General features: G+C 38.9%; 2 protein-coding genes across 2 annotated transcripts in view; both read right to left on the reverse strand.

The window, feature by feature from the left end:
- The window catches only part of ankrd12 (ankyrin repeat domain 12), a 41,686-nt gene extending 27,793 nt beyond the window's left edge, over window positions 1-13,893 (reverse strand). Inside the window, exon 1 of the mRNA XM_079222844.1 lies at window positions 13,771-13,893. The gene's annotated coding sequence lies outside the window, so the exon portion shown is untranslated. The remainder of the gene's footprint in view (window positions 1-13,770) is intronic.
- A 1,687-nt stretch (window positions 13,894-15,580) lies between these two features.
- On the reverse strand, window positions 15,581-22,365 carry ndufv2 (NADH:ubiquinone oxidoreductase core subunit V2). Its single transcript, XM_079227377.1, has 8 exons — window positions 22,239-22,365; window positions 21,075-21,137; window positions 19,489-19,551; window positions 18,882-18,998; window positions 18,587-18,755; window positions 18,054-18,163; window positions 15,896-15,972; window positions 15,581-15,779 (listed from the first exon to the last, which is right to left on the reverse strand). Exons 1-8 carry the CDS (start codon window positions 22,278-22,280, stop codon window positions 15,686-15,688), a joined length of 735 nt encoding a protein of 244 aa, XP_079083503.1. The 5' UTR covers window positions 22,281-22,365; the 3' UTR covers window positions 15,581-15,685.
- Window positions 22,366-22,958: the final 593 nt, after the last annotated feature.

Consider the following 22,958-nt stretch of genomic DNA (forward strand, 5'->3'; position numbering starts at 1 on the left):
TCCTCCGCCTCCCTAATGAGTAGCAGGACAAAGCCAGGCGCAAAGGCCCTACTACTGAGACTACAGGAGAGGGGCAGAAGAGGCAACAATATCCAGCAAAGAGCCAGCCATCTTCAACCCGATCTCACACGCACACACAGACTAACATGTCTATACTACTGACCAATTACTGTGCCTGCAATGCACTGTGTATGCCAAATCTGTTGTGTGCCCTAGAAATGTCCAGTCCAATTATTTTCCCATTGATAAACCAAAAAAAAGAAGATAATCTTATTCTTCAACATGTCAGTAATCCAAATTATTGTTAAAATTATGGAAAATTATCCATTTATCAGATGAAAACACCAAATATTTGACAGCCGAGATTATTCTTAATATCTTTATAGATTGAGCATTAGGTTTGTGGCAGTTAGTTAGAATAAGTAAGGAATTCTAAAACATTAAAGCAAACAACCTGGTAACTTGAGGGGCTTTTACTTAAGTATTAAATCGAGCAGAAGATGAGTTGAATAAAATACTGGATTAATTACTGATAGAAATAAGAGTTAGTTCCAGCAAAAATCGAGCAGCAATATATAAACCAGGCCAGTTGTCTTTCTTGTTACACTGTGCATACATAGCATAGACCAGAGTACCCTCGTAAAATGGACAAACCTGGAAATTGCTTTTAAAAATATACAATAAAAATAAAAAACACACAGAAGCCTTATCTGTTAGGTGCATTCAAAGTCATGCAATCCTGCCCTCAAATGCATTACATTACATGCACAGAATAAGTGCAGCTCTCCTCCCACCACTGGGTCATCTGAACTGATTTCCACATTGAAAAACAAAGAGCAAGTGACACTGGCTGCCTCAAGGAGTCTGTTTACATCTCACTAGCCTAAACTCAGACAGACGACACACACGCCTCCTCCAACCAGAGTGTCTGGACTTCGTTCCGGTGGTTGTTTGGTTGCATAAATGAGCCAGTCATGTTTCTGGGAAGAGATGGAGAACTCTGGTTCAACCTCTCCCACATGGGAAAAGCATAGGTTACCATTGCAAACAGCAGTGAGTGAATACATTATCAGATACAAGACAACTGCTGCTGTAATTCCACAGAAGGCATCAGTTTTATCAAGGCACTAGCCCTTTACAGATGGAATTAGGTAGTCAAATTAAACCACCTGCTAAACTGTGAAAACATTTACTTGATGAGGACCTGTTGTCGCCCAAATAGGCCAAATGGTTAATTCCCTGCCCAATCTACCATTAAACTAAAGAAACATAATGTTAGTTTTGCCAAAATACTTTCAGGACACCAAATTGTCTGGCTTAATTGATAATAATCCAAGCATTAAGCTGTTGTAAGACTCAGACATAATTCTCTGTGTGTCCTAAATGTGTATTCTTATGCAAGATTGAGTGCTGAACTGTTTCACAGCCATATCCATCACTTAAACGCTTCCATAAAAAAACACAAATAGCCCTAAATGTACAAGGGAGAGGCTCCGGGCATTGCTCGCACATAAATCAAAAGACTCCTAAACTAGCCTAATGTTAGTCCTCAAGAAGCGTAAATGGGGTTAACTTTACTGGCAGGAGTGCAAGGCTCAGTCCACTGAAACACACCGATTAAAATTGGTCCAAGAGTTCGAGAGCCTCAAGAAGCCTGCCATCACAGCTCTGAATGTGGGTTAATGATCAGATATCCAAGCAGCGAACAAGAACAATGAAGCCTTTACTGCTGATTATGGGTTAAAAAGGGAGGGGAAGGGGGATGCGGGAAAGATTGGAGCAAAGTTTAGGACCTAGGCGTTGGTCTTATTCCTACCACAGCCCCATGCTCACATGATTGGACAAAAACACTGGGGAACTGTTCAACTTTCAAGGGAAGGTCAATCTCACAGCAGAAATTAATGAGTAGAAATGGAGAAACCCATTAATAAATGACATGCTTATTTAATTTAATTTGGAAACAAACTTAATTTCTTAAAGACTGGTCACTTTTCAACACAAGCAGCAATAAAACACACATGTAGGAACTGAAAAAATTACTTTTGTCATCTTTGTCACCGCCCACATGACTAATCTAGTAATTTAGTAGATGACTAATCTACTAATGTTATATTTGAGCAACAAGCAGGTCTCAGTCTGAAAAATAAACCATGGAGGGAAATGCCGTTACTTCTCATCATAACATTCAAAAAATTACTCCATCTACACCTGCCACATCCTATTAAGCTTGTTGATCCGATCACAAGCGCGACACATGGCTGCCTGAGCTGTGCCAAAACCACAGCTTTGCAGTGCCAAAGGCCAACATGTGAGGCACCGCATCTTTGTCTTAAAACTGAAAAGAATAAAGACTACTTAGCAAACAAAGTATTTGATCAACAGTCATGCAGCATACAATAGCAGTTTTAATTTCCCCATTGGGCTTGAAGATAATGCAGATAAACATAAAATAAAGTCAAACTGTATACAAAGCACACTCGTCAGGTTAACTTCTACTACTTTATTGTACTCGATATGTTAAAAAGTCAACACACCTTTTGAACTGAAGATAATAAAAAATAAAAATAAAAAAAAAGCAGCAGATGCTCAATACTAGGCAAAAAAAAAAAAAAAAAAAGGAAAAAAAACTACATTTTAAACTGGTAAATACCAGCCTGGCTATTCTTTTAGCAATAAATAAAATGTACTGTATTTGTTACTGCATAGCTTTGACAATTTAGTGAAAATAATTAATAATTAATAAATATATATATATATATATATATATATATATATATATATATATATATATATATACAGATAGTTTTCATGAGCTAACAGTCCAAAAGTCAAAGCCATCCAATTACTGTATGATAACCGAAGAAGCCCCAAATATTAATATTTAAAAAACTGGAACCATTGATATTTTTTAAGCCCGTTTAGCTTTTAACTATTGATGAATTTATCAAAATTGTTCCAATATTTGCTAATTAACTTATTGATTAACCAATGGATTGTTTCAGCTCTTCTTTAGTTAATATCAGTTATACTTTAAATCAGTTTCAGTCTTAACAGGATAGGAAACATTCTCTTGCTAAGTGTAACAAATGATCACACAACCATTTCAAGCCACCACCACCAGCATTTTAGAGTTGAAGTATTTCTATAGTCGGCGCTGAATCAGAAACAGCCTATTCATATTGAATTCTCTAGTATTCCATTCAAAACGTGAAGCTATGTGGGGTTAAAGGACATGATCCCAGGTACTGGAAAGGGATAAATTCATCTTTCTCACAGAAGCATAACACTTGATTGCTGTGAATATGTTCTGCATGAGGAATGATAGTAGCTGTATTATAAACATAAGACCTTGGGTATAATTTATTCTAACTGCTATTGGTGATCTTAACACGAATATAAAGTATTACAGAAAATGGACAGCTGGTCTGACAACCTTACATTTAACACTAATTTCAGACATACAAGTAACCTAGTTTATTGTGGTATCAGATTGTGTGTTGATGTGATGGCCAATACAGGAAAACATCCATATATCCCATCACTGGTCTAAATATCAGCCAACAAATAAATACATGACGTAGTAACTAGGGGTGGGGGAAAAAAATCGATTCAGTATAGTATTGCGATATAGTTTGCGTGGCGATATTGTATCGATACACAAAAGCCAATTATCGATCTTTTTTTTATGTAATCAATTATGGGAGGCATCGGAGAAAGAAATGAGAAATGCGCCGTCCGCGTGTAAATCAAACGTCTGGACTTCCTGTCACTCGTAGCGGCGCTGCTGCACAGCTGTTGCACGGCGCACAGGACAACATCCGCGACACGCCGCTGGTCAAAGACGTTAACTCAAGCATAAATCAAACTGGCTGCTGGTACTCTCGTAGCGCTGGAAGCGGCCGGTGTTACGGATTTCCGTCCGACTAAGAAAGTCGCCAGTTAACACGGACGCCTGTTAATCCGTAACACCGTCATCCTGACGAAGTTCCTGGAGAAGTAATATTATGAACCCAGACACGACGGCATTTGATGCTCCGACCTCTTTGGGATTTCCACAACAAGTATAACGCAGAAATAGTAAAGCCTAGTTTATGGTTCTCCGTCAGGTCGACGGCGTACCTACGCAGTAGCTACGCCGTCGACGCAGACCCCTACTCCGTAGCCTGACGCGCACCTCCGAAAAATCCTAACTACGCTTCGCGTTGACTCGGACCGTAAGCGCTGTGATCGGTCCGCTCAGAACGTAATTTCCAGCAGTTGCTTTTTCCCAGCCTCGACCGGTTTAGTGGTCGTACAGACCACCTCCGCAAACGTCTTCTCTGTCGCCTGCACTTCAACATTTGCAATATAAGCATTTGCTCTTCAATATTGATGAGCTCCAACTTTAATGCAGCCGCTCCAACTTGGTCACCATTGTTTACTGTGACCGGAATTCGGCTATAACCCCTGAAACCACACAGCCACACCCCCCTGGTGTGCGTTCCCTCGACGCAGAACTTCGAATGCTCAACGACGGCGTCACGTCGACGGCGTACCTACGCCGTCGACGTGACGGAGAACCATAAACTAGGCTTTATTTTCATGGTGGACGGCAGAAATGGAAACTCTTTGCACGGAGATAAACCACAGAGATAAGCCCCGCCCCCTCTCCGGCACGTCCAGCTCGAATGATGCGACTATGCAGACTGTAACACAAGCATTTCAGTTTGTCAGGTGCAACATTTATGAAAGTGTTGGTCAGTTTGTCTGCTTGACAATCACATTTTGCTGCAATAAAATTGATTGAAGTGAGATGGACAGACTGAAAACTTTATCTTCTTAGATACAATATGTTGACAAAGTTCTCCTTTAGGGACAATTTGCGGTGAAAAAAAAGAGAATAAAATCGCAATACTCAATGTTTGCAGAATCGTGATAGTATCGCAGTATCGAATCGGGACCCAAGTATCGTGATAAAATCGAAAATCGTGGGACCTCTGGTGATTCCCACCCCTCGTAGTAACTAATGGACTGGAGGGGAGAGCTTTTACTGCGACACAGCTGCAGCCACAAGACATCAAATTGTTAAGCAAACAAAGCCACTAAGTGCCAACTTAAGGTTTCTCTGAATCTATTTTTGAATATTAATAATTAAATAAATAAATAATCTTATCCGAAAATAGCAAAACAATTTGGGAAGCAATTAAACCTACATTTTGCAACAATTATATTGGCTGATGCACAAACGCATAGTCAAAGTTAAATGGAGTTTCAACATTATGTTAATACTAGATCATACAGACATCACCTACGCTTTTGTCATCTTTTCAACCGCTGCTTTTTGTCACTGTCAAATGTATAAAACTGAAACAAACTGATAAAAGCCTTTATCATAGCACTGAGCTCAAAATGTGGATTCTTACGCATTTCTTGTTTCAAAACACTAGCAGCCAGAAACAAAACATGATTCATTGCCATTTGAAAATTAAAAAAGATAAAAGGTCTTATAAAGGTGGCCTTTCTAAACAGTAGATGTGAAACTTACTAAATGGGGTTTTCAAGACATGCAAAACATTGAAGCAACACGAGTAGTAAACCATACCACTGGCAAAAGGATTCAGGCCAAAATTGGTCAGAGAAAGTTTAAGGGGGTGGGGGAGACATTCAGAGAAATCGTCCTGTGTATTAAAAACTAATTAAACTATTTTGCAACAGGAGGATCCTTGGCCCTCAGAAAGCATTGTCACTGTAAGCGCCAGAGTAAACAGGATATGATCACTTTCTTTGGCATCAGTCAAATGAAAGCAGCCCAGCAATAAAGAATGCAACCACATGCCCATTGTCAAATAGTCTTCCACCCTCCCTGCCTATAACAATCAACGCACACTCTTATTTCTCTAACTGCTAATTCATAAAAGGAAGCACATAATAAAAAAGATGTAAGCTAGAACGTTGTAATATTACAAACCATATTTTCTCTCTTTTTACCTCCACATGCATCATGCTGTATTCTCCAGCAGGAAGGTCACAGGGTGGATTATAAGGAGTCGAGATACTGCACTCAACATACCAAACAAAAACAATGCTCTACACACATTCAGTTGCTGGTAAAGCCGAGCACATGTTGTGTAATCCGTAGGCTCTGGCCACGTCACACAAATACACAAACAAACTCACACTTGCTGGGCCTCTTGAAACGCAGCTATGCGCCCGATAGAGCCAACTGCAGATGCTGTTCTAGAGGCACTTCATCTCATAAAAAAGCAGTAGTCTCATTTGAACACAATAAATGTAGTCTAAAAATTGAAAATAAAGTAGTGATACAGAGCAGACTTTTAAGCTGTCTTGTATTTATTGTATGTTAAAAGGCCAATACTTCACAGCTTTACTAGTCAGAATCCATAACAGGCCAGTGTTGCTGATAAAGTGCTGCAAAACTGCAGTGGGAACCTGGAGGACAAAATATAGGTCTAAATGTCTCATAGGCAGATAGGTTAAGCCTCTCATGAGAAAAGTCGTGCACTTTAGATGTCATATTTAGCGATGTTCCGACAACCTTTTTTCCCCCTTACCGATACGGATTCCAATACCTGCCTAAAATGTATATCACTTTATTGTTTTGTAGCTGAGGCTATGTCAAAGGCTTTTTCGATACTGGATTAGGAACAACTCAAATCATACAGATTCCTCTTTGGATTCACATGATAAAGAGCCTAACTGTTCAGTGAAATGAGGCTCACACAAGAGGACATTTGCTGTCCACCACTAAAGACCTTCATTTGTGTTATTTCACAAGCATTTCTATCTTTTTGAAGTTGGATAATGAGTATATTGCTCAACACTGTCTTTTCCATTCAACTGATCTGCATTAATACCCAAGCACCGCCACCTCATTGTGAAGGTCACTTTCCCAGCCAAACACCATTTTCCTTTTCTTAAATTATTTAATATACCATCCTAATATGTGTGATGCAAAAAACTTAGTGTTGCGCTTTAAAAATAAGATGCCCAAGTGCATTGTGTCTGATCGCTCTTGAAAACAAATCCCTCCTGATGAATGAGACAATTCCTAAAGCAGAACACAAGGGAATATTGTATGTCGTTACATAATTGTTCCCGCTTGTCCAATACCCTATTATTTAAATAAGAGGCTTAAAATCTATTTGCAAAAGCTATAGTAGTCATGGTATGGTTTCCAAAGTTACATATGGAATGGGTTCTTCTGTACCAGTGTTTATCACGCCACGACATCTTTAAGTGGTTCAATATTTTTTCCACAAATTTGATATTTCATTGTGACTGGACATCAGGTTGTTAAGAATGTGCTAACGGTACATACTTCACATCAAACTGTCCATATGTATTCCTTAACGGGCATCTTGTGTTGCTTTTTCACACGATGCACCACTTCGCTTGTAGGAACATTTGCCTGGACTGCACGTGTAAAACTTATGTGACTGCAGACCCTCCTTGTAATTGAAGAAGAAGAAAGAAAGAAGAAAATATCCTTTATTAATCCCCTTGGGGAAATTCTTCTCTGCATTTGACCCATCCCTGGATAGGGAGCAGTGGGCAGCCCTTTGGGGCGCCCGGGGAGCAGTTGGGGGTTGGGTGTCTTGCTCAGGGACACTTCGACGAGTGAGCTATGGGGGGACTGAGGATCGAACCGACTACCTTGTGGTTGCGGGACGACCACTCATCCCCCTGAGCTACAGCCGCCCCTTTTTTTTTTTTTTTTTTGATTTTCATTACCTGGCAGGGAAAACAGATTTGTGAGCTTCCAGACCTGTCACTCAGTGGGTGAGATCAGAAGATGAATGTGCCAAGATAAGCAATAATATTGCCAAACTGACCAAATCGACTCCCTGGCTGAATGTCAAAGTTCTTCAGACACGCCATAGCAGGACTGCAACAAATCATTTTCCATTAATATTTCCATTTAATTGATCCAATTTTTTACAATTACTCATTAAACTAATACTTTTACTGTACACAAACAAATGGGAAGATCCTTATAATCAAATGAAATGCTCCAAGTTACTGTCCAAGCTGCACCAATAAATGACAAGACTGTCACACCATGTGACAATCTGTTCACAGGCACAGTGGATAAGCAATAAAACCTAAAGTATGTGAGAAAGACAGATGGGTAACTGTGAAAGAAAAAGCTTTGAGAAGCACAACCAAGGCTAAAATGAGTCAGTCAAGTATACTCTTGGATAAAAAGTGAGGAAGAGAAAATTAACATCTGCAACACCAATTCTGACACAAAAAACCTGCATTCTCACAGAATAACAGGCCATATTGGGTTTGTGGAAGCCAAGTGGCTTATGAAATTGCCAGTATTAGCCAGTTGGCTGACAGTTAAACATATACTTTGAAAGCATTGTTTTGCAGAAGCTGTTCCGTCACAAGGCAACCCTTGTAGTAATAGCACATTAAAATACAATAAACTAATGTTACCAGTCATTAAAACAGCCAGCAAATTCCTGCAGCACAGGAGTACTTACATGTTGGAGTTTTGGGGGAGAATGAAATCTGTAATGGCAGACAGTGGCAGCCTCCCAAATTAACTGGACATGGCTTAATTTTTTTTAAGAATAGCCTTCATCCAATAGTGTGCCATAACTATTAATAATTATAATATTTAGTATTCTACCTGATTATTACCACCAATATACTGATATGGACACAAAACTCGCTACAGAAGCTATGTCCAGGATAATCATTTTTTAGGATCTCTGACAGCCCTAGTGTCAACCTTCAGTTGCATTTGCAAAAGCAATCTGCGTGTTGCCAGCGCCACCACAAACGCATCCCACGGTGTAGGTTTGCAACCTCCCCGGGAGGATTTTTAGTAATTAAGTTACTCAAGTACATACTAGATTAGCCCTGTAATAAACAAAACCATTGTAAGAGACGACTTTGGTTCAACCATTACATTATGTGCGACACACCAGCCACGTTCATTTGCCAAAGAACATAGAGAGAGGCATAGAGATATGTGCCAAATCAGAATAGTTATTGAACAGCTTTTGTATTGCACTGCGTAACCTTGTACAGGCGTTTCTATTGCCGTGGTTATTCTGTGAATGAGTTTTTGTTAATACATTAAAAGGATAATTAATATATTAAATAATGTAATGCATCAACTGCATTATTACATGCAATAGTTATTAATACTAGGGCTGCAACAACGAATCGATAAAAATCGGTTATCAAAAGTGTTGCAACGAATTTCATTATCAATTCGTTTTGTCGCGCCATTATTACGCCGGGCAATAAGTCGCGGAGAAGAAAAAAAAAAAGAGCGGCGCAGAGCAACTGGCCGGCCAGCGTTTCTGAGATTGGAGTGAGACACGAGAAAAGCTGAGGTTGTGATGTTCTCAAAAATAGAAGATCTTTGACAAGTCGAGTCTTGGCCAATCAGCGTCTTCATGTTCCTCAAACTTGTTTTTAATGGAAGCTAGTCAGCTTGCTATCACGTTAGCTAACGTGTTTGGGTTGTGTATTGTCGTTAAAGTTACGTATGTTCCGTTACAGTTCAGTCTTGCTTGTAAAAAACCGTAACGTGATGAAACATGCCGTCACCCCCCGGTCTGGTTCAGTTCACGCTGTCACTCGTTAATGTTGAACCAGCACACCGGCGGATCTGGCTGCAGGGTTTTTTTTTTTTTTTTTACTCAAAGTAGAATGAAGCAAATCACGTAGTCGGGCTTAGCCAACAACGTGACGTCGTGGTCATAAGAGACCCAGAATGAACGAGTTTAAGGAAGAGGACGCTCTATATGTAGCAGTACAGCTTCCCTCTGTCCCAGTATTTCATACATATTGATAAAGCAGGGTATGCTAAATGCAGCCTCTGGAGGGATCAATTACAGTAAAAAGGGCTCACATTTGGCAGATATAAAGCATACATGTGTATGTTTTTAGTGTTAGTCCATTTTGTTGTTTTAATTAACAGCTCAGGGATGTTCAAGGAGCAACCTGTTTGTGCACTTTCTGAAGATGTTTTGCACTGTCACTTCTGTTTTTGAATAAAGGGTTGGAAATGAACGCTTTTTTGATAAAAACATGTTTTTATCTGATTCATCAAAAAAATAATCAACCGATTAATTGATTATTAAAATAATCGTTAGTTGCAGCCCTAATTAATACCAACAAGGAAAGTGTTTCTATGCACCAGGGCTCGACACTAAAAGGTTGCCTAGTCAGTGGCAACCATTTTGAGAAATTGAAAACCAATTCTGGGCCTCTTTTTAACAAATATAAAGAATAACTTAGGAAACCACATGATGTTTGTTGTTGATGACATTATGTTGTTTTTGGGATGTCGGTCAGCTGTCAGATTTCGGAAACAGCTTAGCAATCAATTCTTTTGCTGCGATTCAGTGTTCTTCATTCAAATCACAGTTGGATAAAAGCAGTCTAGGAACAATCGATGAGTCACAACATATAGTTTACTTAATGTGCTTCAAATATTTCTCAAGAGAGGAAATGTGATATACATAGGCCAAAGGTGTATTACAATATTTCTCCTAAAATTCACATCCCATAATTTAGGATACACTTTGGCATGAATGACGCAAGACATTTTTTACTTTGGTGCTGATACTAGAATACTCCTAAAGCATTGCAAGTAACTGCAGTGTTTCCCCCACCATTATATTAGGGGGCGTCTTAGTTTTAAAACTTCAGGGTTGCATTTGAATCTGGACGAGAAGAAACGGAGACCTTTGGAAACAATGTTGTCGACACCACAACCGCGACTTGATTGGATCTTAGCAGCCTCAACGTGTCCAATTCATCACGCCGCCGCAAAAATCAGACAGCCGTGACGACCGATCAACTACCAGTGGTTAATTCAACATGGATAATAAATTACAGGAGTTGCTGGACTTGTTGTCTATGCCAGCAGCTGTTATGCATTTAAATCCTGCCTTTTATAATGCTACTACTGCCTAAATGCAGAGGAGGCAAGCTATTATTCAAACACTTTGTGAGCAACGTGTGCAGAAGAGTAATCAGCCCTACGGATCGGACATTTGAATGCCTGGTTTGGGGCTTTGAGGAGGGTGATAGATTTGTAAGTGTTCATATTAAAAGTACATTTGATTTGTGTGTGAGAGAAAGAGAGAGAAAGACCTATAGACAGCCTTGTAACTAAGATCAAAAAACAGATGTTTTCTTCCACTAAATGTGTCTGTTTGAGTGTTGGAAAAATAGAGGAAGATCTCAAGTATCAAACGGGACCTTTTATCATAGAAAGTACAATCATACTCTGTTCTGTAACTAAGCAACCAATCTGCTTCCTGTTTACATCAGCAAGCACATTCCCAATATACGTGAATGGTCATGTGATATGCATTTTCAGGCGTGTTAGTATAGACGGACAATATTTCTACAACGGTGCTAAAATGCTTGTGTGTACGGAGATTTAGTTTTACACCTCCATTTTAAAACGAAAATGTATTAGTTGCCAAGTACACTGGCAGGATCTTTATCCATTCTTATGTCCTTTTAATTTTGGGACTGTGGTTAAATATTGAGATACTTGCACCAACTTATCATGTACACCGAAAGAATACTTTGTGGAACGTTAAAAAAAAAAAAAAAAAAAAACTATTCACTACTTACTATACATAGTTTGAAGCTTTTCTTTCAATTCCTGTTGAGTTGTAAAAACAAATAAATATCAAACTAACAATATTATTTCTAAAGCACTTTTGTAATTATAGCACCTGTACATTTCCTGTTCATGGAGGACAGGTAGTAAATCCCGTGCTTTAGATTAGTATTGTCAAAACATGGACTGAAGGTACACATGCTGTCATTCAACTCCAAGTACATTACCAGTCAATATAATCCATTAGTTCCACATTTCTGGTTTACGGTGTCATAACTAGTGAAATGACCACGTTTTAGCCAATTGAAGACATGCTAATCTCTCCGTCTTCTAACTTACTTCGTTAGACAACCCTGCCATACAACATACAAAAAAAAAGTTTATACAAAACCCTGTGAGACTAATTAGACAAAAAAAAGCCTGATGCCACCACCCTATCAGCTCACAATAATTGAGTGAATTTGATCATATTAAAAACAGCCAAATATTGTGTAGATATGTTGTGTTCAAACCCCCGTTCTCACTAATAATGCCTCTAGCAAATGATAAAATACAAATTGACATACATTCTAAAATAGGGTCCAGGAGGAGCATGTTTTGTGGTTATATACATATGTTGATGACAACATAACTACCTTGCTCTCTGGCAATAACTGAGTTCATTAATATAATTGTTCCGCAATCAATGGAATGTTTTTCTATACATTGTTGACATAAGCCTGTTCTTGAGCATAAACATTTGGCGATTACAAGTATGTTCAGCCACAGAAGGGCGAACTTTTCCCTTGTGAGCACACAATTAAAAACGATATAATGTTGTGATAACAAAATATGTTTTAAAAGCATTCAAATTAGAAACCCCCGCCTTCGTATTCCTGGCTGTACCAGCATGGTTGAAAATTGTTACGCTGCCTCTTCCTTTGCCTTACAAAAGACTCACATCTGAAAAATGTAAGTATTTAGCATTAGTGACTAAAGTGTTCACGCAGTTTAAATACTGTGCAAGGTTTATCTTTTTATTATAATGTTGATACATTTATATAAAATGTATTGTAACGCTTTGGCAAAAATATTCCTCTACCACATACATACATATACATATATATATATATATATATATATATATATATATATATATACATATACATATATATATACACACACACACACACACATACATACATACAACAAAATCATTACATTCTGTGTCAACAAAATATCTCGGGTGTTTTAATTTAAAAAGGTCGACGATTTTGTTGTTTTTTTGTGGTCCCCGCACTGACAGCCATCTAAAAACAGGCAGTTTTTGTATCAGGCAACACACCCCCAAGATGTCACAGTCGTCGGCTGGGAGGCGTAAGCTCCTGGTTATCAAGCTATGCAAGTATGAAATAGCGAAACATAACTAATTACATATGTACGCTAGATTTATAATAGTCGTGATGGGGGTAAACAAACGGTGGCGTTTGGCTTGTATCACTGCAGACACCACCACCCATCTCACAGTAATGTCGCTTGTTCTTGCTTTCAATGCACAGCCAGAAATATGTTGAGCGCTTAAATGTTCAACTTAATGGTTCGTAAACACAACGAGCTACAGTTTTGATAACGTTACGTCCTGAAATGCGTCGCACGTGTGCCGTCACGCTGTTGCCAACGAGTCACAAAAAAAAAAAAAAAATCAAAAGGTTCACGTTTTAATGGAAATATTTGACACGAGAGCATAGCACAGACCGAGACAAAAGCCCACTGCAGCCCCTCCGCTGCCCCCACACCGTTCCCCCTCCCCAGCGCGTAATCTAGCTAGCTAGCAAACTCGGCTCCTGCCCGATACAGCCTCGCTGGCTGGGGCTAGCCCAGCTCACTCCGCTTCGCCCCGACATTTTCCTATCGGCTTCACGTCTTCCCGCTTCAAAGAAGCAGCGAGTTTCTAAAGGCAGATAATGCTGAAAAGCCAGTTGGCGAAGTGCTCAAGACGTGTAACGCACGTGGCACGCGACTATAACGAGCCCACGCAGACACATAACGTTCCATTTTCGCACGCAGTTTACATCACGTTAGCTTACCGTTAGCACACTCGCTGTAGCCAGATGGCTAACGTTAACTAAACGTTAGGATTTCTATGATCCCAGGCAATCAGACAACAAACCTTGTTTTCCACTTACCTTCAAACTGGGTCACACGTATCCCACTGACTCATTCGGGTTCTGCTATGTGTGAATATTGCGCAATATAAACAGTTAATTCCTAAATATTGGACCTTAACCGTAGCCTACGGCTGTGTGACGTTCATCGCTGGGTTTGAAAACATCCCAGTCGCTCGTCCTCTCCGAGAAAAGCCCAGCAAAACATGCAAGCGACGTTTTCATTGGTCGAGGAGAGTCACGTGACGGCGTGAGCCCCACCGATCTTAAAACGTCTCCGTCTGCTGGATAGACTATAGATGGGTATATGTGGAAACGATTTAACTCGTTTTGTCGACGCTGTGAGTAAATCCGCACCTTTTACTGTTAGGAACATTCTCCGCGTTTTCACCCTTTGTAAGCTAGCGGCGCGTGTAACGTCTGTTGAGTATTAGCGTGTGGATTTGGGATAGGAACGACAGGAGAGGGGCGAACAGTAATGGGCACTTGACGTCATCTTTTCCGCTGCTGTGTCGTGGTTAGTGGGAACTTTCTCGAAGATCACGACGAAAGTTAACAGATAAATGGCTGTTCCTTTCTCCCTTTTGAGCATGGGTTAATCATTTGCTGTCACTTTAATTAAAGAAACCGACCGCGTGAATTCGCCCTGCTTATAGCCCGCCAACTCATTGCATCGGCCAGGAATTGGTTGCGCAGTGAGATTAGCGTCGTCGTGTATGTTGCGCGCATGCGTCACAATATTATATGTTGCAGAGCAGGCTTGAAAGGCGCAAGAGGAAACCGGTGTGGGGGAGGGGCACCGGCTAGACACGAAAAACGCCACCGGGGCAGGATGGGAATGTCAGGAGCAGTTGTAGGAAAAGGGCTGTGTTGAGAATTATAAAAACTTAAACGGATTAACTTTGAAGATATGTGGAATTAATGAATGAGTCAGAATGACTATAACTACATTTGGTCTTCTCAAAGTGCTCATTTAGGATGCCAGTAATTACATTTGTATTAGTAAGACTTAGGAAGGTATTTTGTAATTAAGTTGTAGCCTCCAATTAATCATATTCACATTTCATAGTTTTCATCATTTAAATCATTTCTAGTTTAAACACAAATTCAACATAATGTAATGTGATTAGGTGTGTCTCGTAATAATTTATATTAGAAACATGTAATACTTCAAAATTCTAATATTGTTCGATTTATTTTTTGATTAAAAAAAATTGCATTCGGTAGCCTTGAATAAATTGTAATATATATATATATATATGTGTGTGTGTGTTCAGTCAATGTAGTATGTGATCAAATTACACTGACTTCATTGCATCGGGAATTCTGAACAGAAATACATACTTCTACATACGTCTTCTTTTTACGTTCCTATTAAATTATTTCAGTTTAGGGGAATGGACTGGTTTGCATGTATTTAATGTGCCACAATTGCACATGATAAATTTACATGACTCTTCTCAAGGCATTTTAATGTGTATATGATTGGTAGTCAAGTGAAACCCTTTATGAGCTTGTCAAAGAAAGCAGTATTTTAGGTATAGTTCATTTCTGTCAGCTACAATAGCCCAGTGCACACAATAGTGTAATTTAACAAAGAAACATTTCTAGGACCTGGAAATAATGTCAGAGTAATAATTCTGTAAAATACCAAATTTTTAAACATGTCAAAACATTCTGACAGTATAAGCCTCTTACCGTATTTATATTAAAAGCACTACCGTCAAGGATGGCTAATAGAACTGTAGTTGTTGTCACAGGCCAAATTATAAATATATAATCTGTACCATTAATTCAGTTGTCATTATTGGAATCTGAGTGACATCATGAGCACAGGTATATGAACAATTTATTTACACAACATGTTTGATTTAACCATAATATCAGCTTCAGGGACAAGTTGCCTTTAATAAAAGCAGATGGTGACCACAAATGTTTACAGATCTGGTCTTACACCGAAGCCTGGTCCTTTAGGAGGCTCCGTCAGAGAGGTCAATCCACCGGCAGGCTCACAGGAGAAACGCCCGTTCCTGTAGAAAAAGAAAATATGCCTTAAAGCACACATACAATTTGTTTTACGCCGACAAACAAATATCAACCAAAAAAATTATAATAAACTAATTAATTCATGATGATTTGTATATACCTGGGCCCGGGTGGTGGGACTCTGCCAGCTTTAAGCTCATCAATAATGTCCTCAATGTCCTTCGGTAAGAGGTCCTCCTGGAAACAAGAAGGAAGCAGGATAAATGAGAAGTTCAAAGCCCCTTATGAAGATAAAATTATAGTTTAAGTGCAACTGTGCCAAATAATTGAATGAATTTAATTAATTGCATTTTTTAACCCAGGTAACCAAAGAAGAGCTGGTTATGCTAGACAGTTTTTATGCCCGACCAAAATCACACGGGTTGCATTTTGCAACTACTGATGGTCTAACACATGGGTCAGCAACCTTTCCTATCCGAAGAGCCATTTTGCCTGGAGCCGCAAAAGCTATTTGATATCAGCTTCTGAAGTTTTATATATAGTCATAATATATATATACAAAAAACTATAGTTTGTTGTATTTATGAAATTATAGAACAAGGATAAAGACAATTTTTGACATTGTATTGCTATTTTACCTGTTTATAACTATCAAACTCTTATGAAGAGGAGACAAGAAATAGTCATGTGTCGGCTACATTGAGATCAATTAAAACCACAACTATGCAAACCTTGAATACTGTCTATAAATGTGGCTCATGTGGTAGAGTGTTTGCCCTGTAATCACAAGGTAGCAGGTTCGATCCCTGTCTTCACGTGAGTTTTACATTTTAAACGCATATCTTTTGCTACGTGAGCGCCGCAAACGGAGAGGACGGATCCGTCTTTACTAGCGGACGCCTTACTGTCTCATGAGCTGCCACAGAACCAGCAGTAGTAGTTGAGTCTGGAGACTTGATCAGCTTCCTGAAAGTATATTTACTTCGCTCAGTTTACTGCAGCAGTTGAGGAATCGCTCTTCTGCAGCTTGACACCTTTCATCAGATGCTTGTTCTGGAAGAGTCTTTCAACATTACATTTTTAGTTTTTTGCTAACTTCTCGCCACATATCAAGCAGACAGGTCAGCAGCATCGTTGGCAGTGAAAGCAAATGAATACGTCCACGCAGAATTAAACGCTCCACTTTCCTCCGTGACTTTTCTTTTTTCTTTATTTATCCGTTGATAGTTTAGCGGAGGTCGGGGCTCTGAATCACGAGTAGCCACCTGCAGGGAAAGAGGCTCGACAGCTATGTGACAGGATGTGACGCACATTTTAGTTAAAGAAATATTTAAACATTTATTTTGATTTTTAGCGACCCAATATTACCTAAAATTCCAAGATAAGAGGAATTCCCTTTGAAAGTTTTTCTACTGGGCAAAAAATAAATAAATAAATAATAACGTCTTCTTTTTTTTGTCAAAGCCTCAGGGAGCCGCAACAGATGGGCTAAAGAGCCGCATGCGGCTCCGGAGCCGCGGGTTGCCGATCCCTGGTCTAACAATATTAAAAATGGTTTGTTAAATGTGCATTAAGATTGAATTAGACATTCACATCTCAAAACTGTTTAACAGGCATATCTGTGCAGCTACACGAATGTCTCCTCAGTGCTGCAGCTCTTTCCAGGTTAAGAAGCTAGAATCAACCTCACACACGTGATTATCTACAAACAGTTTCATCTTTAATAAAACCAAATCCATGTTATTAGTGATGGAATGATTTCAATACTGAATGCACGTATTTCTGAGTGCCAATTATTCGGTACCACCTTACACTTGATGTCAACACATTACCCACACATACCTGTTCTGCCTGCAATGATCACATCTCAGCAATTTTAGGTGTTACAGAAGATTCCTCCTTTCTCAGGCACATTTATTTTAAAATGGGTCATTCGCTTTTGCTCAGCTTGCAACAACTTAACTTCCCATGACGATCGAGTACAGAAAAATTTCAGATCATGCAACCATAACTCCAAAAAGCAAGCTTTTCATATGAATCTTTGCACAAGACAAAGTTCTTACTCCAGCCAGATTAATTTTCTGCCATGGCTTCCATTTCCTACATTTATTTGCTTTGAGCCTTACATGCGTAGGCGGAATCACACCTGCATTGGCTTCCAAAGAAAAAATTAATACAAATAAAAAAGGTAGCACTCCTGAAAAAGGGCTGAGAGGTGTATTCCAGACATTATTTGCAAAACTAATTTCAGGCTTTAACCTAATTTAGTTATAATGTTCTGACAGGAGGCCATCTGCACAGAGTAGTCAAACACTCACGTAATAGTCGTCATTGATCTGGACCATTGGAGCATTCACACAGGCACCCAGGCATTCCACTTCAATTAGGGTGAACATTTTGTCTGGGGTAGTTTCTCCAACCTTGATGCCTTTAGGAAAACAAATAAAGATATGTTTTATATTCAGCTAATCTTTTCTGAAAAGATACAGATTATGTCACAGAACCACCACAAATACATTTTACTCAAGCAGTGCTACCTGACATTACACAGCTGTAAGGTGAGTTATAACCACTATAGCCTCACTATTTGGTTGATTGAATGAACAAACTAGTATGAGGATGCTCTATTAAATACTACACAGACTGAATTAGGTTAATGGAGGTTGTCTGGCTTGATTTCAAGCCGATAAGTCTTCTTGTTGCTACAGTTTACGGTTGTTGGAATTGCAGAAAACAATGTATTACAAGTTTGTTCCCAACTATTTCAAATACACATAATAAAAATAAATGTCATCTGCCTTTTCATCTCTTCATTGGTGCCCCACCATAAAATGGAAAATGTCTCTCTTACCCAGTTTGTTTTGGAGGGCCTCCAGGATGCTGTCTGAGTTGCAGAGCATGCAGGGTGTTGTTGTGCAGATCTGAATGAAGTATTTCCCCACAGGTTGACGCAGGAACATCGTATAGAATGTCGCTACTTCATACACTCTCATTGGAGCAACTTCCAGAACCTCTGCAACCTGAATGCAAACAATTACATGCATGACACATAAGACATGGTGTATGGCCTTCCATAAAAAATATTGTTCAACAAATTCAATTGGCATCACACAGCTGTAGAACAATTTGCAGAAGAAAAACGGTGCCTTGTTCATGGCGGCGATAGGGAGCCATCCGTGTTGCCTCTGGGCTAAATCCAACACTGGGATGGTGGCTGCTTGCTTGTGTCCAATAGGGTACATTGAAATTATCGCCTCAATCCTCTACAAGGGATCAAAGAGAGAGCAAAAAAAAGGCATTTGACCATAAATATGGAGTTGCTCAGAATAAGAATTGTTGCATTAATCTTGTGTACTTCAATAATTAGGCCAATTTAAACTATCTAATGTTCATACAAAATCATTAAGAGCACAGATATTTACAAGAGATGCACTGATCCTGGTATATGGATTGACATCAACTTTAAAAAGTCAAGTGAATATAGCAAAAATAATCATTGTTTTATCTTGGTGATAAGGATCAGGTGCTCAATTTACTGTCCATTAAAATGTCAAAAACCCTTATGAATAACATTTCAGCTTCTTTAGCTTCTTAGAATGAAAGAAAATGTGAAAATAAATGGTCTGGCTGAAACAAGAGAAACATAGCATTTCACTAGTTTGTCTGAATTTGTATTTAAAGCAAAGGCAGGAAAATATAAGACATTGGTCAGTGTTTCCCCTGAATGTACCGCTCAACACATGACACCCGTACCTTTTTGTTCTCCTCGGTGAAATCAAAAGGAGTATCTGAGTTGTTGTCAGGAGTATCTCTGTGCTAAAACAGAAATACCACAGTTTAAAAAAAGGACAGTTAACATTGTTTTCATCTAAAGATATCCTTATCAGTCATCTTCAAATAACATTTATCAGCCAGTTTATATTTATTCCTGTAAAAAAAAAAACTTTTAACTGAATATTTTATATTGTACATGATGCCTCAATCAATATTCTGGATGTTGTGGGTTTTTTCTACTAACAACCACCACTTTCATATGAGTAACAGGCATATGTGTAGTATTTAATAGGATCTGATAAAATATGAATAACCCATCAGGGCCACATGGGAAAACAGGTGCTGCTATTGGACCGTTGAAAAGACTCAAGTCGACACAGATAACAATTATTTGGGTTTCTGCACACACTGCCCCCTTGTGAGCAGCAAATATCCTTTGTGCAATTAGGAAAAAGAACAACTTGAAATGTAATGGAGTTTGAAGTTAAAGTTGTTAAAAGACAGCATACCCAACTCTCAACGAGTTCAAAGACAAGTCAGCCAAACTGACTTTTCTCCAATCACAGATTAAAAACATCTTTACTATCAAGGGACAATGAAACCATGGCATGTTTCCATTACATGACAATATCACATGTGATGTTTTTGTTGCACAGCATGGCTCTAATAGGCTCCGAGGGCAGCTACTGGGATAAATTAAGAGCTTTTGGATACTGACACCTTTGGGATTATTTCAGCAAAACTGGGAGCACAAACATTGCTGAATCATGCTTTGACTACATTTATACATTAGTTTTTTGGGCTGAAACGTATACAAATAGTATGAACACCTGTAAATTACAAGTAAATACAGTCTATAACTCAACTGACTTAAGTTTGTGGTTGTGAAAGATTTGTTTAGATCAGTATTGTGTGTAGAATAGAGTAAAACAGCAATTTCATAACAAAATATTATGTTAGATGGGCAAATAAAACCCCAATCTCCAGAATGTGGAGCATAGAATGAAGAAATAGTTAAGATTTTTTTTTTTTTACTACAATCTTAGTCCTGTATGCGTTTTCTTTACCCAGTTAAAATGCATAAACTAAATAAATAGTAAATAAAAAGTGATTGTCAAACTTTAGATCAAATGTTGCAACATTTTCCCCTCACTGAAAGGTCATACAAATAAAGACATTATGAACTGATGCTTTGTAATAGTGTACAATAGTATGTGCATGTTCTCTATTACAACTAGGCACTGATCACACTGATACAAGGCCACAAAAGGTCAGCAATATGGGCAATTGACTGATATTGATCTAGACAATATTGCATATTCAGAATGTTCTGAGCACCAGAAAGAAAAACATGGTTGTCTATTTTAACCAAGCTTAGGGGACCATTTATCTCACAGATATGAATGGGAGTCCGTTAGCTGCTGATTCAATTTAAAGCACTATTGCCAGTTAATTGTGAGGTGCTCAAAAAGCACTGAATAAATTAAGCCTGCCACTACACTGGCTACTCAGTTTTCAACTTCTTCTGCACATTTCTTGACTTTGGCAAAGAAACTGTAACTCACCACAAAGATGCCACCAGCTCCAGCGCGTGTAGCAGACTGATGCAGACTCCTGACCTGTCTGGCCTGCAAATGCAGAGACAAAGAAGTCAGATAAAACACCTCGTAGTGTGCAACTTCATACTTTACCATCCCAAGAGAGAGTCTTTTGAGATGGCTTATCTCACTACATACCTGAAAGGACTTGAAAACTAAAAGTGACAAACTAGTGATGTTCTTATTGTCTACCACAGAGACAAAATACCTACAGACCTAAATTTAACATAATTAGGCATACTTTTTATAGCTAGAGTTTAATTGGCATGCTGTACAAAAAACACAATTATTAGTTCAATTAAAAAGATAAAAAGCTGACTGTTCTCGTCATTGTGTATCATTATTTAACTGTTACAAGCTTAAAACCTCACAACATGGGATACCTCACACATAAACATCGCCGGTGCACTAATTTGTAAAAAGGTACACGTCATTGACATTTACACATTTAAAGGATAGAAATACAGGCTGTAGTTTAAAATAGTTAGATACATCTTGATTTACTCATTTCAATCTTGATAAGTGAATCATTAATAGACATTTAAGATGATGATACAATTATTTAAGGCTATTACCAGTTCCTTATGTCTAATTTCTATAATGTCCACTGAAACCAAACAGTGAAAGAAAATCTTAGCAGTAACCTCAATTTAACCTAAACCGCGCGCGCGCGCGCACACGCACGCACGCACACACACACACACACACACACACACACACACACACACACACACACACACAATGATGTAACCTACGTTATGGGGACTTGCATATCGTCCCCAATAGGAAGGAGAGTCCCCACAATGTGTGAAATAGCTAACGTCAACTACAATATCGAGCGAGTTACAGTTAGGTTACGTGTTTTGAACCGAACTACTTTTGATACGCAATAGCCCATGTCCAGGCAAACGTTTCCTTTGAATTGTTAAATTTGTCAAACGATCACCGTGTAAACGTTTGACAGCACTAAGATACATTAGCTCGCATGCTAGTGTTACCCCAACGTTACTTAAGGCTAGCTTAGCGGCCTCCGCTACTTGCCCTTGTGAGGAGTCATCGCATTTTTCTCCAAGTTGTCCAAAAGGGCATTTACATTTTCACCCAGAGTCATAACGAATATCATAAACATACCGTCTGCGATACTGCAGAGCGAACTGCAGCAGCAAAGAACATCTTGGGGCTTGAAGTTTGGTCCCAGTGTGTTAGCAAATGGACGGGACAGCAGCGGCCGACATCAACACAAGCGTTTCCACGCTCGATTAAATGGGTCTGACGTGGGCCACTACGTCAGACGTCAGTCGCGAGGCAGCCAAATCGATCCCAGATTGAAATTTGAGATAAACGTTAAACGTTGCCAACAGCCTTTTGGACATTTGTTATGTAACCTAAATGGTGGTTCACGTTGCTTGCGAAGCAGCGTTTACCAGGGAATTAGATAATACGTGTTATTACATATTATAATAATGCAATGTACAAATAATATATATTTACAAATTGTTACACTTTTTACTAAAGTATAAAGTATATTATATTTAAGTTGATAAAAAGTGAGATGCAAAGTCAAATTATAATTTCATTAATTTTTAAATTGTTATGTGATGTTCTGTGAAAAATAGTGACAAAGCTTTGAGGTTCAGGGAGTTTGTTTATTGGCTGTCAGTAAACTAAATGTTGTCCCCCCCCCCCCCCTCTCTCTCTCTCTCTCTCTCTCTCCCACCCTGTCAAATCAAACCTCCTCATGCCTACATGAATCCCCAGCATTCATCCCCCTGCTTGGAAAAATAATGCCATCAACAGGCCAGAGGGGGCTCATCCAATGAAAAAGTGGGAGTGCCGCACAATGCATGCCAA

The sequence above is a fragment of the Taurulus bubalis genome, assembly GCF_910589615.1.
Source record: "Taurulus bubalis genome assembly, chromosome: 1".
Classification (NCBI taxonomy): Eukaryota; Metazoa; Chordata; class Actinopteri; order Perciformes; family Cottidae; genus Taurulus; species Taurulus bubalis.

Bases quoted from the DNA above. Each gene is read 5' to 3' on its own strand.
- ndufv2 (XM_079227377.1), bottom strand. From the start codon at position 22,280: ATGTTCTTTGCTGCTGCAGTTCGCTCTGCAGTATCGCAGACG. The intron at 18,999-19,488 runs GTACGGGTGTCA...GATCCCTTGTAG, and splicing joins TCACCGAGGAGAACAAAAAG to AGGATTGAGGCGATAATTTC. The intron at 18,756-18,881 runs GCACCGTTTTTC...GTTTGCATTCAG, and splicing joins CTATCGCCGCCATGAACAAG to GTTGCAGAGGTTCTGGAAGT.